We start from the raw sequence: 18,586 nt of genomic DNA, 5'->3' as shown, positions 1-18,586 counted from the left end.
TTCAATACGAAGACGAGTGATCAGAGATTCCAAAGAGATTTCTTTGGTCTTATGCCTCAGAAGGTTTTTGAAGTCTTTCCAACTAGGAGGCAGCTTGTCAATTATGACAGCAACTTGAAATTGCTCATTTAAGGACATACCATCAGAAATGATCTCATCAGCAATTTTATGAATCTCGTGGGACTGAAACTCTACTGATTTATCATCAGTCATTTGATACTTGAGGTAGTGGCTAACAACATATTTCTTAGTCCCAGCTTCCTCAGTATCATATTTTTTCTCAAGTGCATACCAAATTAATTTGGCAGACTTGTATGGGCTGTAGTAATCATACAGATCATCAGACAACCCATTCAGAATGAAATTTTTACATAAGTAATCACTTTCATTCCAGAGAGCTATTTCAATAGCCAGATTATCCCTTTCCTCTTTTTCAGCCTCATCCGACACCACTGGGATGTCGGTTTTCAGAACGAGGACAACCTTTCTCATAGTGAGGAAAAAAAATATCTTATGTTGCCAACGTTTGAAATTTGTTCCATCAAACCGAAATGGCTTGTTCAGGTCATAGTTGTTCGGTCCAGTAATATTATCTACGAATGTTATTGCAGTCGAAACGTCTTAAAATTGTTGTTACCATAGCTTGCAGCAATTCTAAATGGCACGAAATAATACTTACTGGCTGAGTCACGATCAGGTCGCTCTCTTTAAGACGTTTCGTGGCACTGCCCAAAATGTGCAAGCAGACTATCAATCACGCCGTCCCAAGGATAAAACAGCCCAGATCTCTCTTATCGAATTCTTACTGCACTGTAAGAACCAATCTTGAATACACCCACCACAATATGGCTACCAATGCCAATTCTCGAAATTACCCACAATATGGCTACCTGTGCCAATTCTCTTCCCACAATACTGACTACTAGTGTCAGTTCTCAAAATCCCACAATATGGCTACTAGTGCCAATTCTTTATCCACAATACTGACTACCAATGACAGTTTTTGACATCCCACTTTGGCTGCATGTGCCAATTCTTAAGTGCCACGGAAAGAAAGGGGGGGAAGTTTGCCGGAAATGCGCCGGCGGAATATTAGGGGGAGAAAGAAAAGTTGAGAGGAAACGCCTTCAACTTGGTGTAAGTTAAAATAAAGGGAGAAAGCCTCTATTTATAACATGAGATTTTTCTCATGTTCCTCATTTCTCCAATGTGGGACTTGGGAACTTAATTTTTATTTTTTTCAAAACTCTTCCATGTGGGACTTTGAGAGTGTTTTTTTTCAAACTCTTTTATGTGGGACTTGGGTGTTTTTTATATTTCACACCCAAAAGTTCTCACTCATGGTTTTCAACAAACCATGTTCCAACAGAGAATTACTCTCTACATGAGCTGTTAGAGTGGATCATGTACGTACTGAGAATAACTTAACAGATTCTTTGCTGAAAGGACTAGCTAGAGAGAAAGTCCATAATACTTCTAAGAGTATGCGATTATTGCCCTTAGAACGAGGATCACTCATGATGGTAACCCGACATAACTGACTAGAGATCCCAATAAATAGGTTCAATGGGTAATAACAAGTTGTGAATTGATATCAGAATGGACATGCTATAAAATTATGAGAAACATGATTCATGCAACATATGTAAGGATTGATTAAACTCTTAACGAGATCTATACTCCAATTGGAGTGGAGTACCTAGGCTACATGAGTACTCTTCATTGACTCACATATGTGAATGTGGAAGCGGGGGTCGTTTCCTATGAAATTTTGGGTCATAAATTTCTAGAGCGTTCACTATACTACGATAGACGTGCATGACCTTTAACGTACGAGCTTTACATAATACACCTTTGAAAATGTGTGTGTGGTTTGATGTCAGAGATAGAGTTCAAGACTACGAGTAACTCTAGTAAAATATGGATCTTATTCATTATGCAAAGGTTCAAGTCGCATGACATCTTTGTTTGCGCACAATTTTATTAAGACCACAGAAATTCCCGAAAATCATTTTTTAATTTCAAATGGGGACTGTTGGAATTTGTTTGAAAAACTATGAGTTTTAATGTGGTTAAAATACACATTAAAGTGACCATTAATGAGGATTCTTGATGATGTAAAATGAAAAAACTCATCAAGTTCCATATTGCTTGGATGAGGGAAGCTGAAAGGCTTTATATCCTTAAGTTGCAACCTTGGGGTGTGCCCCAAGGGGTACAATGGGTTTGTTAATGGGTGAAAACTCACGCAAACAAAACCCATCCGCGCACGCATGCACGCACCACTACCATATCCTCCTCCTCCTCCTCTACTGCCATCTGACCGACTCGGCTCATGTTCGGGTTCGGCTTGGGCTTGGGCCAACATTCTTTTTTAATAAATGTTTTTATAACTTTTGGGTCTTTTGGGCTTGGATCGTGTGTTGACCAAGTCAACACATGCATGTAACACAGTTGGTTAGTGATAGAGTCATTGGAGGAGGAGATCTCAACCATTATGAAAGAGTCGTTGGGTGGTAATATTTTGCACTATCGGGTCATATAGCCATTTGATTCTTTGAACCCTCGGATGGGGGAGTCGTTGAAGACATCAGACTATAAATAGGGGTCTCATCTTCTCATTACAATTCGCACTAAGTTGAAGGTGTTTACCTCTTAACTTTTCTGTATCCTTCCTTATATTTTGCCGACGCATTTCTGACAACATTCCCCCCTTTCTTTTTGTGACACTGGAGAATTGGCACATGTAGCCAAGTGAGAATTTCGAGAACTAACACTGATAGTCAGTACTGTGGAAAAAGAATTGGCACGGGTAACGTTACTATGAGAATTCAAGAATTGGCACCAGTGGCCATAATGTGGGTGTATTTGAGAGCGATTCTTACGGTGTAGTAAGACATTGTATAATAGAGAAATGAGTCGTTTTATCATGAGGATAACATGATTGATAGTCTGCTTATACAATTTTAGCAGTACCACGAAATGTCTTAAAGAGAGCAATTTGGCTATGACTCAGCGAGTAAATGTTATTTCGTGTCATTTAAAATTGTTGCAAGTTACAATAACAATAACGAAGTATCAAATTTTATTAATATCAAATATAGATATCTAAAAGATATTGAAGTATTAATGTTTTACAATAATTACATTTACCAAAAGTGAGTGATAATTCCAACAATTAGGTTGCCTATTTTCCATATAAGGGGAGTAGCACATGATATGGATATCAATGTGTTTGAGTAAGTCCAGGTAGATTACCTAAACTTGCCTCATTCATTTATATTTGGACTCAGACTCAGATGAATACTTACTAGGTCTGCTTTTATAGATCCTTAAGTATCAAGTAGATTAATAGATACCTAAAAATTTAGAAAATATTAAAAATAATAATTATGAACAACTTATACAATTGGATACATATTTCCAATAATCCAAATTGTTATTTTAGGCGATCGAAAAGAACAAATAATTGAAAAATACCTATAGATCTAAAAACAGTGACTCAGATCCCATCGACTATTAACAACCATTACACCAAAGTTGGAATACCAATTGCAATTTATAAGCAATGAGAATGAAAAGTTATTATTTTTAAAAAAACTTTAGCATCAATTGGGGGCAAAGATGTGACCTTTCATCTATTTAATACCATATATAAAAAAATCAAATTTTGTTATGATGATGGTGGCATTTCATCTACATTGAGGTGACCTGCAACTAGAAGCTCATCCAAACATACCCACATTGGCAAAGGTGACGTGGAGTTCTACAATCCAAACTATCAAAAGTTGACAAAGAGATATATGTTAAGGATACACGTGTGAGTTAAATTCTAGAGGAAAAAAATAAGAAAATGAAGGTTCTGGAGCGATTTCACTAATATATTTTATGACTTTTAAGTTTTTTTTTTTTTTTTACTTTCCTTCCATGTAAAATTGAACTAAGAAACAGACCCTAAAAATATGAACATACGAAGATTCAAACTAAAGAAAGAATATTCCAGGAACCAATTATGAAAAAGAAAAAAATATATGCATTGACATTGTACAAATTTATATACTGTTATTGTATTATTTATCATTTATATCTAATTATCAATTTATCATTGTCTATTCAAAGAGTAATCAAATGAATAATAAATAATATTACTTTAACATTACATAAATATTACCTTTATTATGAAAACACACATATTTATGTTGACCATAAAATTCTATGGACTACTTGTAACCTAAAGTACCAGGAGTTGAATACATTTGATTATATGAACAATGGTCAGAGAAAAAGTTAAGTAAATCATAAATATTTCTGTTGATTTCTAACAATGATGTTTTATTAAATATAATATTCGTTATTGTTTTGATATTAAAATAGGAATTTAATATTATTTATCACATAAACCTATAAGATGAAAGATATAATTAAATTATCGATGAGTTATGTTAACAGTGTTCTTAGGACATTATTAAAAGAATACAAATGAAGGGAAATAATTAAAAAAATAATAATTCAACACCTTTTGGATAAGTGAAAATGTCATTTATAGAAATATTTTTTTTCTTTCTTTAACAAGATGTTCAAGTCACTTGTGATAATCATTACTTTCTAATTAAAAAATAGATACAACTTTAAAGATGGGACGTTAACACAATAAATGGCAGAAAGTAGTTATAAGCTGTGGCATAGTTAGCAGAATCAGTTGGCATTAAAACGGTGGAGCCCACCACCCTTCGGTTCATCAACTTCCGGTCCAATACTTCATCCTGAACCGGTCCAATTCTTCTTCCTCAACCGGTTCATTACTTCATCCGATCCTCAACCGGTCCAATACTTATCCGATCCTCAACCGGTCCAATACTTCATCCTCAACCGGTCCAATACTTATCCGATCCTAAACCGGTCCAATTCTTCATCCTCAACCGGTCCGATACATCTGATCCTCAACCGGTCCGATACATTTGATCCTCAACCGGTCCAATTCTTCATTAGATCCTCAACCGATCCAATTCTTCATCCTGAACCGGTCCCAAACTTTTTCCTCAACCGGTCCACTCTCTTCTGCGAAGTTTCTTCCTCCAACACTTTCTTCTTCAACCTTTCACCAATTCAACACGTTACGCTTTCGTTGCTTCCTTCAACCATTTACATTCAATTTTCCCCTTCTTATATAATAATTCCCTCCATTTCTTCAATTTTCAATTTCCCTAACATAATGAAATTCTAATTTGAAGAAACCATTTCCCTTTTTTCTCTCTGTTTCTGGCGATTGTGATTTAGGGCAAAATGTCTATGTCAGATTCCGATTCCTCATCCTCTTATGGCGTTGAATACAAAAATTTCAAACAAATTAGCCGTGACCGTAAGTTTTATCTTTCTATCATCATAATCATCATTATTATTATTATTCTAATTCAATTTTCCTCATCAATTGGTTCTGTTAGTTAGTTAATACTACTAAATAATAGTGTGTTTGGTCAATGATTAGTTTCCTAATTAATTATACTGCTTCTAATCTTTGTTTTGTACTTGTGCATGTTACTTTGGTTCTGATCTCAGTGAAAAAGTTACATTAGTATGTGAGAGAATAGTAGCTAGTGCTATTCTGTAAAAATGTGAATGATATGAACCATAGTTACATTAGTATGGGTACTGATACATGGTTCACTTGGCTATGTAGTTCGTCACTTTTTACATTAATTTTACGAGACATTGTTTATGGTGAACTCGATACGTGATACATAGAGTAAATGAGAGAATTATGTAACTATGATATAAACCTTTGGAGATTCACGCCATTAAAGGCAATTGTTGTGGTTGGAGATCCCAAGGATAAACCCTACAACGGAATCCTATACTTCCCATACTCTGGCCGCCCTTGTGGTTTGGCTGTTCACTATCCCTTTGACCACTCCTAGACTCATAGGATAACACTGCAATGCCAGCGCCATGGTCCACGACACTCATTTGCAGTAGAGAGATATGGTGGAAAACTTTGATACGAATTGATAAAAATCTTGGGAGAACCACATCACAGAAGCTAGCCGGTTGTGGTTGGAGATCCCAGGGCTATATAAACCTCAGACTGGAATCTCATGCTTCTTCTGATGTAGGACTTAAGTTTCAAACCTTACAATTAGATCCTAAAAGTGTTGCACGTTGCCGGCAATGACATCTGTTGGTTGTTGGTAATGCTATACAGGGGGACTCTAAGTTGTTTGCATAGAGGGGACGGAATCTTTGTAGGCCAGGAGCATAGGAAATTTCAAGACTGAAATTCAATCAATATCTTCACTGCCTACCCATTACTATTTTGGGATAAAAGTAATATTTTTTTCTATTTACCCAAACAGCAAGAAATTTAAGGTCAAAGCAAGTCTGTTGGATATGATGTTCTGCCATAATTCTGAATGCAGAAGCTAATTGTCACAGGATAATCTTTATGGATATTTAAGAATTAAACTACACCACAGTATTTGAGACTAGTACACCTTCTTATAATATTCATAGATCTCTGGAAATATTGCCGACAGAAATGGTCTTTAACATGTAAAGAAGAGGAATCATTTGCAGCTTCTACCATTCAAGGTATTCTTCCATGTCTTTGAAGCTTAATTTTTGTGATGAACCTTAATAGAAACACAGTCCTGGATTGTTTTGCTTGACTCTGTTCGCCCCTATTCATCAGAGATATAATAAGGATTTCCACTTTAGATTTCGTTGGAGTGTATTCTTGAAAACCCTATACTGGTTCCGAACACTTTTGCCTACCTTCTTTTTCCTTTATAGTCTCCTTCGCAAGTCCAAGCCCCCTTCTTATGTGAAGTATTTCATATGGACTGCACAGCTTAATAGGATTAACACTGGTTGATGAACACACAAGGTTCTGTCCCCAAATGTAGGTTTTATGTGGTTCTTTTTTTAGAGGCTTGCAGCCTTGTCTTGTTACACTGTCTAGCTGCCTGATAATTGTGGCGTGGGCTGTTTGGTATGTTTTTATTTAACGTCGGATCTGTCCATTGAGTTTGGAACATTTCATGGAATGTCATCTCTGAGGACTTGAAAAGTTGAATTGTATCTGAACTGCTCATGGTTTGTGCAATCAGCCTTTTCTATTTATAATAAAAAAGAGTACATACATAAATTCCTTGACTTCAGGGAAATAAAATTAGAGAATAATATTACATGATATGGTTTCATAATCATATATGTAAATCTAATTAAACATAGAATCATCTAATTATCTCAACACCCCCATCAAGCTGGAGCATATATGTCGAATGCATCCAACTTGTCACATATATATGATATTTTTGGATCTCAGAGAGACGTAGTGAAGTTATCTGCTAATTGATCCTTGGAATTCACAAATGATATACTAATCTACCCAACAATGACATTTTGGAGAGAGAGTTATAAGGTGGTCAGGTTGGGGGTTTTAAGGAGTGGAGTGATAAAGGGGTTGAGGTTTCAAAACTCACTCGCTAACAAAATATTAACACTTGCCTCTAAAAAATAATCTCATGGCGATTATAATGACAATCAACCTCTATGTGTTTCATTCGTTCATGAAAGACTGGTTAGAGGCAATATATAAAGTTGCCTGATTATGACAAATGAGGTTCATAAATTCAACTTTCCAAAACTTTAACTTTGTGAGAATATGTTTGAGCCATATAAGTTCTCCTGCAACAAGAGACGAGACTCTATATTCTGCCTCTAAACTTGATCTAGCAACACCATTCAGTTTCTTACTTCTCCATGAGATAAGGCTGCCACCAACAAAAATACGATATCCTAAAGTTGACTTCCTATCATTTGGGCAGCGAACCCAATTTGCATCAGAGTAAGCGAGAATATTAGTATGACCTTTGTTCATATAGATCAATCTTCTTCCATGACACCTTTTAATGTATTTCAAGATTTTAACATTTGTATCCCAATAACTGTCAAGTGATGAATTAAGGATTTGACTCACAATACTTACATTAAATGATATATTTGGTGTAGCCATAGTTAGATAATTTAGCTTGCTTACAAGTCTTCGATATCTCCATGGGTCTGAACATGGTTTCCTGATCTGACTTCTTACATGAGTTTAAAATTGAGATTCGTCTAAGTATCAATAAGATTACAATTTAATATTCACGCGTTCTTTAGAATGTCTAGAGTATACTTTGTCTAGGATATGGCAATACTTGTGCGTTGTAGAGCTACCTCAATAAAGTAACACAACAGTCCAACATTTCGTTTGGAAGTGATGAAATAAATGTTGCTTAAGATGTATGGTTCCATCATGATCATTCTCAGTAATGACGATGTCAACATAGACTAGAACATAAGTGCATTGACCAGAGGAGGAATGCTAATAGAATACAGTGTGGTCTTTCTCACTACGAATCATACCAAGTTTTTAGAGAATAGAGATGAACTCGATGGACCATGCTCTAGGAGACTGCCTAAGTCCATAAAAGACCTATGCAATGTGCACATAAATCCATGAGACTCCCCCTGAGCAACAAAATCAGGTGGCTGCTCTATGTAAACCACTTTTAGCAACTCGCCATGAAGAAAAGTATTCTCGATGTCCAACTGATGCAAGGGTCATGCAGACATGACTGCCATAGTTAGGAAGAGATTGACAAAAGGCATTTCTGCAATAGGAGAAACATCTCACCATTGACAGTACCAAGTTGTTAAGTATAGCCCTTAGCCATCAATCGGGCTTTTAAACGATCAACCTGACCACCTAGGCCTACTTTGATAGCTAAAACCCACTTCAAGTGTTATTTGATTCTAAAGTTGTCATTTTGTCATTCATAGCCTGGTGCTACTTGCATGAGAAGGTGCTTCCTATACATTTATAAGAAAAGAAAATGAGGAAATAGCAAATACAAAAGCATAATGGGATGAGGATAAACTATGGTAACTCAATCAAGGGTTACGCTGTAGAGCATATACCTTTATGAATAGCTATGGGTAACTCAGTGGAAGGTTTAGGTAGGTCCAAATCAGGTGCATACGATTGAAAAAAAGCAGAATCACTTGAATCTGGATTATGTTCAATATCCTCAATTTGTGTAGGACATAGGCATCGCTAGTAAACAATAATAGGACGAAGAGTTGGTAACAGTTAATGTTGGTGGTATTGTAGACACTAGTGGGCATTGGTGGCACTGGTGAACTATCTATGACTAGGGGCTTATGAGTTAAATGTAGAGGAAGTACTTGAGAAATGGACTATAATATCGCAAAGTACTCAAGGAGTAGAAGTAAAGGTGATTAGGGGTGTTCACGGTCAGTTTGGATATGTTTTTAGGCAAAAAAATCATTTGATCCAAACACATAATTAATTTGCGTTTCAATTTGTACATCCAATCCAATCAAATATTATATGTGATTCCGGTTCGTTTTGGATCCTTTTTTATAAAAGATTGATAGTGCACATACACTTCAAACCTCATAATCATGATTAAAATATTAAGTTTAATACACTTTAAAGTGACATATTTATATGCATTCCTATTAATATTGTCACAACTTTGTCTCAATATTGTTTACATACACTATAAAGACATAATGCCACAAGTTCACAACCTTGTTCCTAGCACCATGTTAATGTAAACAAAAAACGACTATTGTATAATTTTAAAAAAATTATATTCATGACAAGATGTTCTCATTAAAAGAAAGAAGAAACAATTGGACATATAAAGCAGTTGACATTGATTTCTTCTTTACATGGTATCACACCATAACCATGGCAGCTACAACAACAAACATTAGGACCTCTCCTTCCTCACCACTGCACTCGCCTTTCGTTGCTTCTCTGATTCAGACCAACTCGTCGCCACTAGTTTTTCCGGCACCGTCGATGAAGTTGACGGAGAAAAACTATCTCGTTTGGAGACATTTCATATTGGCAACTCTAACTTTCAATCGTGCAAACCGCTTCGTTTTAGGAACTGAAATTCCTCATCGGTTCCTCAACGACGATAATAGGCTGATTAATCGTGTTAATTCGGCATATCTTCGCTGGGAAGAGGTAGATCAGTCGGTTTTTCGTGGAATAAAGTCATTTGTGGTCTTAAGCAAGCCTCCAGACAATGGTTTGAAAGGTTAAAATGAACTCTTCTCAAAGTAGGATTTCAAGTCAGCAAATGTGGCAATTCCTTGTTCATTCATTCCTCCCTTACCTATCAGCTCTATGTGCTTGTCTATGTTGAAGACATCATAGCCACAGACTCTTCTACTCTCCATGTTAAATAAGTTATCACTGCTCTCAGTACCAATTTTAGTCTGAGGGAGCTAGGACTATTTCTTGGGGATTGAAGTCAAACATAGACCAGATGGCTCCCTTTTTGTCTCTCAATCTAAATACATAAGAGATCTTCTTGAAAGGGCTAATTTGTCCTCTGCAAAACCTAGTACAACTCCAATGGCTAACAATTGCAAATTTACTAAGCATGAAACAAATTACTTTGATGATCCTACCTTCTATAGATCCATTGTAGGGGCACTACAGTATGCAACTGTTACCAAGCCTGATCTCTCCTACAGTGTTATTAAAGTTTGTCAATTTTTGGACAAGCCCTTGATATCTCACTGGTCTGCAATCAAAAGGATACTAAGGTATCTTCAAGGGACTAAATCTTCGGGTTTGACTATCACATCTGTAGTAACTACTTCATCTAATAATTCAGCCTCTCTTGCTCTTCCTCTGTCTGCCTTTTGTGATGCTGATTGGGCCTCAGATATGGATGACAGGAAATCTATAGTTTCAGATTTTAGTTTTAGAAGGAAAATCCATGTGTGCTTAGTATAAGCATCCGCTATGGACAAGTAATACCTAAATCCTGTAGCCGAATAAACAGGAGTTGGACCCCACAAATCAACATAGACTAATTGAAAGGGTGAAGTATAGACAGTAGTAGAATTAGGTGAATGCAATTTATGAGATTTAACCATACAACAAGATGAACAGAAATCATAAACTGTTTTATTAATGAGGAATGTTACATTATTTCAGTACATATTTGACAATAGCCTCATGTGCATGGCCTAACCTAGAGTGACAAAGAGAAAATGTGCTAGAATTATTACATGAAACTGAGTTTAAAGAAGGCAAACCAGTACAACCAGAATTATTGGAAACTATAGAAGAGGAAAGGTAACATTGACCAGGACTTTGATGTAGACCATAAAAGATATAGAGGCCTTCCTTGGTTAAGGACACTTGGGGTAACACTTCATTAGTAGTCTGTGATTTCACAAAACAGAGATTAGGGTGGAATTCAAAATAACATGAATTGTCATTGGCAAATTGTGAAACACTTAAAAGATTTTTGGTAATTGTAAGGACAAGAAGAAGATTATTTAAAGAAAAAGTGAGATTATCATTTAAGTAGGAAGTGAATGAAGAATGTCTAACATAATTAATGGAAATATCAATGTCATTACCCATATAGATTTGATTATGACCAAACTTCTCCATTGGTTCATATAGAAGAGATGAATCAACAATGAGATGGTTGGTTGTCCCTGAATCTGGGTACATATGACATGCATGGTATCTCTGTTAGAAGGAGGATCACGAGTTATAGTAGTGGCAGTCATAGCATAGTTGTTGAATTACTGTCTTTGTCCACGAGATGGACCAGGCCCAAGCAATAAATCTCCCATATGAGTATTGTAATCTTGTTGACCAGTGGGCCATTCTAAAAGTCAGAGGCATAGTCAGGATAGAAATGAGCTGGATAGTTTTTAGGCCCATTAGATGCATAAGGGGAGAGTAAAAATTGGGTCTAGTGGGACGTGGCAAGTGATGTCCAGCGTATGATAGAGAATTCCCAAAATTTGAGGGTACATAATAGGAGGCACTTAGATGATGCCCATATCGATGACAATAGTCACAGAAGGCTGAGGAGGAACGATGAGAGAACCTTCCACCCTGTTGACGACCTCCACGATGACCCCTTCCACCATGATAGTTGCCAGAGCCATTGTAACCATAATGTTGTGGCTCACTTTTAGTAGGATAATATGGCATAGGAGCCATTGATGAAGGAGGAAAGCGAGAATGAGGAAATGTGTGCAGAAGAAGGTGACAATTCAGAAGCAATGTTCACCGATAATGCATCAGAAATTGCTTTGTGTTTATTCTGTTCAAACCTTGATTCAAAGGTTAAGAGGAATGATTTAAGATTGTGTAGAGTTAGTGGATCCGATTGGCTTTTAATTGAGGTGATTACTGGCTGAAACTTCTCATTTAATCTATCTAAGATATAATCAATGTGCTCTGAAGTAAAGATTGGAGTATCGATGAACACGAATGCATCAACTGAGTTCTTGATTTTTGAAAGAAATTCTGAAATAGAGTTGGAATCTTGTGATATTGACCTGAGCTGAGAGCGAAGTTGACGGCTACGAGCTTTGATTTGTGAGTTACAGATGGAATCCAATTCCTCCCATAGCTTCCATGAATGTACACATTCAATCACTCGAGGTTGAAGACTTTCAAACAAGGAGTTCAAAATCCATGAAAGATCGACTGATCTACCTCTTCTCAGCAAAGATACGCCGAATTAACATGATTAATCAACCTATCGTCATCGTTGAGGAATCGATGAGGAATTTCAGTTCCTAAAATGAAGCGGTTTGCACGATTGGAGGTTAGGGTTGCCAACACGAAATGTCTCCAAACGAGATAGTTCTTCTCCGTCAACTTCATCGACCGTGCCGGAAGAACTACCAGCAACGAGATCGCCTGAATTAGAGAAGCAGCGGAAGGCGAGTGCGGTGGTGAGAAAGGAGAGGTCCCAGTGTTTGTTGTTGTAGCTGCCATGGTTATGGCGTGATGCCATGTAAAGAACAAGAAAAGAGAAGAAGTAGAGAGAGAAGCAATTACGAAGAGAGAATATGAAGATTTAGAGAGAAGGCAGAGAATAGAAGAGAAACATAATTTTGTTAGTGATATTTTCTTATTGAATTAGAAAGGGTAGCCTTGACGACTTTATATAGGTACAGTAGTAACAGTAAAATGAAACTAAACTTTACTCTAAGTGAATAATTAACTAACTAACAAAGTCAGTTAGTTAATTACTTGCATTTACAACTAACTGATTAATACAAAATACTATTCTAATAATATGAAAAGGAAATAAACCTAACAACTTAATTATGTTTATCAAAAGAAATATCATCTCTACATTGTAAGTACTTTACGGGCCCACATCTGCTATCCCATAAAGTGTGTCACTCCATGTGTCATTGCTTGTGATTGGTTGAAAAAATATATTTAAATTAAAATTTTAATAATTAATTATTTTTCTGACCAATCACAAGCCGTGGTACATTGAGTGATACACTTTTATGGGACAACAGATGACCACCCATACTTTACCTACATGTGGGAATATATTACTCAGCAAACACCTTTTTCTAGTCATACCAAATGAACATAACTGAATCTACCATATGGCTAATTGGTTATTGAATTTGCATTCTAGCTTGTTTAGAATATTACTGAAATGAAGTGTTAAACACTTAAATACACAATTTTGTGTGTGCATATTCCTAATAAGCCAAGGACTGATTGGTTTTAAAAAAATCAATCCAATTTTGTTTTATTTTTAGACTGACGTGGATTTGGACAACCCTAAAGATAACATTAGGTGATATGTAGAACCAATGAGTGGAATGATTGTAACACTGGTAACTCTTTTGGATGGAAGAATAACCAAGAACACTTGATTGCACTAGCTAACAACTTATCCCAACCTTAATGTAAGTCATGAACAAAATAAGTAGAACGAAAAATATATGGAGGAACCTTCAAAGAGTTATCACTTAGAAACAATGGGGAATAAGATACTCTGCTGGTCAAAACAGAAGGTAACATCCTATTAATTAAGAAAACAAAAGGGCCAAATAAGGGTTTGACTAGAGGAAGGAGTTTCTCGGTGATCTGAACCCAACAACAGAGGAGATTCTGACGAGTTGACCGATGCCAAAATTGTTTTTATCGGAGCACATGAGGGCAACACATTGCTTACACACACAGTTTTGCGAATCCAAAAAAGCGCATGATGGTGCGATCCTAGGAGTTTTTGGTGGGTTGGCCGATTTAGGAGTCTCGGACAATGTTGCTTGACAAAGATAATGAGGGGATGACTAGGGCCGATGACTAAGCCTTGACGGTGGCTAGTCGACAGGACAAATAGGAAAATGAGACAACTAGGGTTTATTTTATCAGGCCCACAAAATGTGAGCTTTGGTACCAACTTGAAAAGGTGAATCGTATCTGAGTTGCTTAAGTGATTCGTGCACTCAGCGTTTTCTATTTATAATAAAAGACTACATATATGAATCCCTTAACTTTATACAAATAAAATCATATAGATAATCACACGATATGATTCCATAAATCTAATTAAAATGCATAATCTTCTAGTTATCTCAACAAGAGGTTGTGGGAAAACTAAGGAGAGGAAATGTTTTAGGTGCTTTACTTTACTACATTATTATTTGGTGCTTATGGCCGGAGAGGAATGATAACGTTCCAGAATTGATTCTTGCCTTTAACTATTGTATGGGATACAGTGGTTTTCCTATTCTCCTGATGGTCTAAGGCTCATGGTTATCTTAGAAGGGTCATTTTAGCAAACATGTAGACTGTCGAGAGCTGGCAAGCTTTGGTTAGTTTCTGTCTGTCTTATTTCCTGGCATTCTGTGTTTTTTCTTTCTTTAGCAGGTTATCTTATATTCTGCTATTTGAGCTACTTATTTTCTTCACTAACTGTGATTCTTCTTTGGTCCCCAAAAAAGAAAAGGAGAGGGTTAATTACAAGATGAATGGAATCACCCCGAAATGTTTTTCAGCATTCTTTAATGAGTTGAGAGATCAATCTATTACTTTACAGGCAATATCAATTTCTTTACTATTTGTATTGACACCAAACTCAATACAGCACTTTTTGTCCTTACCATTAGAGGATAGACAGGCTCAAAGTTCAAACATGTTTTGAATAACTGAAGTGGTTAATTCTTTTGAAAGGATTGTGTCCTTTCGTGTTTTATTTTAATAGCAAGTTTCTTAAAATTTAACCACGATTTTGTGACCAGTTGATTTTTGATCAATGTTCTCATTTATTTTTTCCCTAACTGAAATTTTCTCCAGGATTATTACATGAAATGCTCAGGTCAGCTAAAACCGGGGATTCAAAATCAACATGGAAGGTATAATATGCCATTAATTTAATGAATTTTGCTTCAATTTTTTGAACTTCACTATAAATAGTTAAAGACAGATAGTCTGTTTAGCTTCAGTTTATAGATCCATTCTAGGCGTTGTTGGAGAGAGAGGGGCCAATGAGTTTGGGGACAAGGTGTCAGGAGATTGGGCATTAACATTTGTGAATCATCTATATAAATCTAAGGAGGAGAATATAGCATTGTGCCTGCTATGGGGATGAACTCTATTGTCTTTACCACTTTGGTGTTCTGTTCACAGAGTACTCTTCTTCTTAGATATGCTGAGTGGTTTTATAGCTTTTGCATTGTCATTTCATTTTCTTATGTGTTCATGTATAGGAGGATTTCTTGTGCTCTCTACCCACACACATTAATTTGTCTTCAAGAAATATGTTGGAGGTTGAAAACTACTAAATGAATTATACTTTAATTGTTTACCATATTGTATCGCTTCTTGGGTTGCTTGCCTGCAGGTACTAATAATGGACAAACTTACTGTAAAGATAATGTCTCACTCTTGCAAGATGGCTGATATCACTGATGAAGGTGTTTCATGTAAGAATGACAGGATTTATTTCTGAGTATTCTTTTTTCTTCTTCCCACAGCCAACAAATATTTTCTATAATTTTTTTGACTTTTGTGGTTTTATGCCATCTGGGTTGATTTTCTTCTTTGACTGTGAAATGAAAAATTGAAGTAATTTATAGTCCAAAAATTGCAAATAGATGCCATCCAGTATTTAAGGCATTGAAAGTCTGTTAAGCATGGTTGTTTTTTTTGGGTGAAATAAGCATGGTTAGTTTTATGTTTTAATTGTTGTGTCTAAAACTGTTCCAAAAAATGAACATAAATTACATGTTGCAGTGGATCTCCCAAAAAGACTTGGGATCCGATCCTATATTTGGAAGACTTGAACTTTCTTGTAAGCTGTAACTGTGTTGAATTAAAATAAGACTTCTTATTGAAGTTATGTGATATTTATTTGTTCAAACATGCATGCTATCAATCCTTCTTACATGACATTTGAACTCTTGGAAGAAATCTGAATCTTCAATAACTAATTTCTGATACTGATATTCATAACTTAGAAATCCTTGATTGACAAAACTCAGAACATGGACTAACAACTAAACCAACATTTAACACCTTGTCATTGTCTTAAGAAATGACTAGTTGAACTGTAAATTCTAATGGACTGCTTATTTTTCTTTTTAGTAACTTCTTCATATTACCTATGGACTGGTTGTTTTGGTGCATTGCTATTAAGGCTATATTTGAAAGTCTTAGTGATAAAATGGAATGGAATAGAAAAGAGATGAAATAAAATGGAATGGAATAGAAAAGAGATGAAATAAAATGGAAAGGGAAGGAATGAAATGAAAGAGTCGTGTTCCAATAAAAGGGATGGTAAAGAAGCAAATAAGATGTTTTAATAATAAAAGCAACATTATTTTCGCTCATAATACCCCAACTTAGAGGTGAACAAAAAATGAATTTGATGCATCCCCACATTCCATTCACCTTCATATATTCTTATACTTCCAAAAAGGGGAATTGTTTCCTTCCTATCCTTTCCCTTTCTATCTATTATCTAATGACAATAGGATAATGACAGTAGAAGAACATTACTTGGTACATGTTTTATGAAATGTTGTTCTTTTTGTAGTGGTTGAAGACATATTCAAGCGAAGGCAGCCACTGCCTACCATGGATGCTATATACTTCATCCAGCCAACCAGAGAGAAGTACATATCCTCTCCCATGTTTGTAGCATATTCAATGAACTATTACTGTACATTAACTTGAGAATGCTCATAGACTGTAAACTATAAACACAATTCTTATAATTAGAGGCTGATTGGCTGTCTGTTATGGTTGCATTGCATGACTTTTGTTAGTTCTACTCGAAAAGTTTAAGTTACTGATTCTGAAATTACCGCTTGGCTATGCCTAAAAAATGTTGCGGTGATGACGGCAGAGTATAGATGCTGGCCAAGAAAATAAAAGCAAAATATTGTATTGCTAACAGTTTTTAGTTTTAGTATTATTCTTTTGCAACTCTTCAAGGAATTTACTTTCGTTGTGAAGGTTTCTTCCTATTTACTTCTCTGTTTGTTTAGTATGCATGTTCTGCAGTTTGTGGTGATCTATGTCACTGATGTTGATAAACATGCAGCTTAGAAATAATTCCTGGGAGTATTACTTCCTGTCTCTTGATTGGAAATAAAATCATGAACTTATTATTGGAGTTTTTTTATCTCTTACATTCTTCGAAAATTAAGTTCCATTTTATTTTATGAGCCAGAATCTTTATTTAATTTCTTCCCTCATGTTTTACTATCAATTATGTCATGAGTTATACTGCACCTCTTATTTTTAATATTGTCTTTATTTTTTTGGCTTAAATATGTTTTTAGTACTTGTAAAAATATTTTTTTGGTTAAGGTCCCGGAAACTCATTTCTTTTGATTTTTGTCTCTGCTGCAAGTTGGTACTGTATTTTTGTTTTGGATTTGGTCCCTATAATGTGTTGATGTTTTGGATTTGGTCATGTAATGTATTTGTGTTAGAACTGGTATCAAATCAGAATGTAGAAACAGAAAATAGAAGAAGAATAGATGCAAGATCAATGTGATCTTGATCCGTAAATTGTGTTATTGCTGAAAATGTGTATACAATGATGAAGAACTCCTTCCACAAGAGAGTAACTTCCCTAACTGATTTCCTAAATCAGTTCCCAATTACAACTTCTCCAAAAACTACCTCTTACAAGCTTTCCCTCCTCTATTTATACAACTAATACACTAATCTAACTAACTAGTAAGGATATTCAAGGAATTCCCTCTTTATTTAATTCAAACAACTCCTTACAACAAACCTCTTTTCTACTACCCTATGCCTACCCTATCAATACCCCCCTCTAAAAGAATCACCTTGTCCTCAAGGGGAAAGAGAATTTTGTACCCAGATTGGTTATCTAATGGATGAAATAAATCATCTAAGTAGGCATCTCCTGGAGGGTCACTAAATCTGTTCAGCTCATTTCCTTCCACTTGATGCGTTAACTTCATTGTCTTGACAAAACCATTATCTTGACCTCTTGGTCTAAAAGCAAATGATTTATTACCAATATTGATAGAATTGTGTCTTCCTCCAAGCTTATTAGCCACCACCCCTAGTTGTGGGGGCCCAACTTTTCCATTCATCGTGACTCACTGAAGGTCTTTAGCTTTCGAAATCTCATTATCCCCCGTTGTTGATGAAGTGACAGATTGTACACAATTAACAATAACTGAAAGACTTTCCTCCTCCTTTGCATGAACAGAAGGAGAGTTA

At 35.8% G+C, this 18,586-nt stretch overlaps 1 protein-coding gene across 3 annotated transcripts in view; it reads left to right on the top strand.

Annotated features, from left to right (window-relative positions):
• The window catches only part of LOC109333056 (SNARE-interacting protein KEULE-like), a 23,402-nt gene continuing 9,835 nt past the window's right edge, over positions 5,020-18,586 (top strand). The window contains exons 1-5 of one of the 3 annotated variants that reach the window (XM_019568298.1): positions 5,034-5,124; positions 5,278-5,359; positions 15,176-15,234; positions 15,723-15,804; positions 16,917-16,995. In XM_019568298.1, coding sequence (XP_019423843.1) covers positions 5,284-5,359; positions 15,176-15,234; positions 15,723-15,804; positions 16,917-16,995 — 296 coding nt within the window. In that variant the 5' untranslated portion in view covers positions 5,034-5,124; positions 5,278-5,283. Of the gene's footprint in view, positions 5,360-15,175; positions 15,235-15,722; positions 15,805-16,916; positions 16,996-18,586 lie in introns of all 3 variants that reach the window. The other 2 variants (XM_019568299.1, XR_002105970.1) reach the window with 2 other exon arrangements.

This window comes from Lupinus angustifolius, chromosome LG18 (genome assembly GCF_001865875.1).
Source record: "Lupinus angustifolius cultivar Tanjil chromosome LG18, LupAngTanjil_v1.0, whole genome shotgun sequence".
NCBI classification, from domain to species: domain Eukaryota; kingdom Viridiplantae; phylum Streptophyta; class Magnoliopsida; order Fabales; family Fabaceae; genus Lupinus; species Lupinus angustifolius.
Note: the sequence above shows the minus strand (reverse complement) of the source record. Positions and strands in the feature narration are given on the sequence as shown.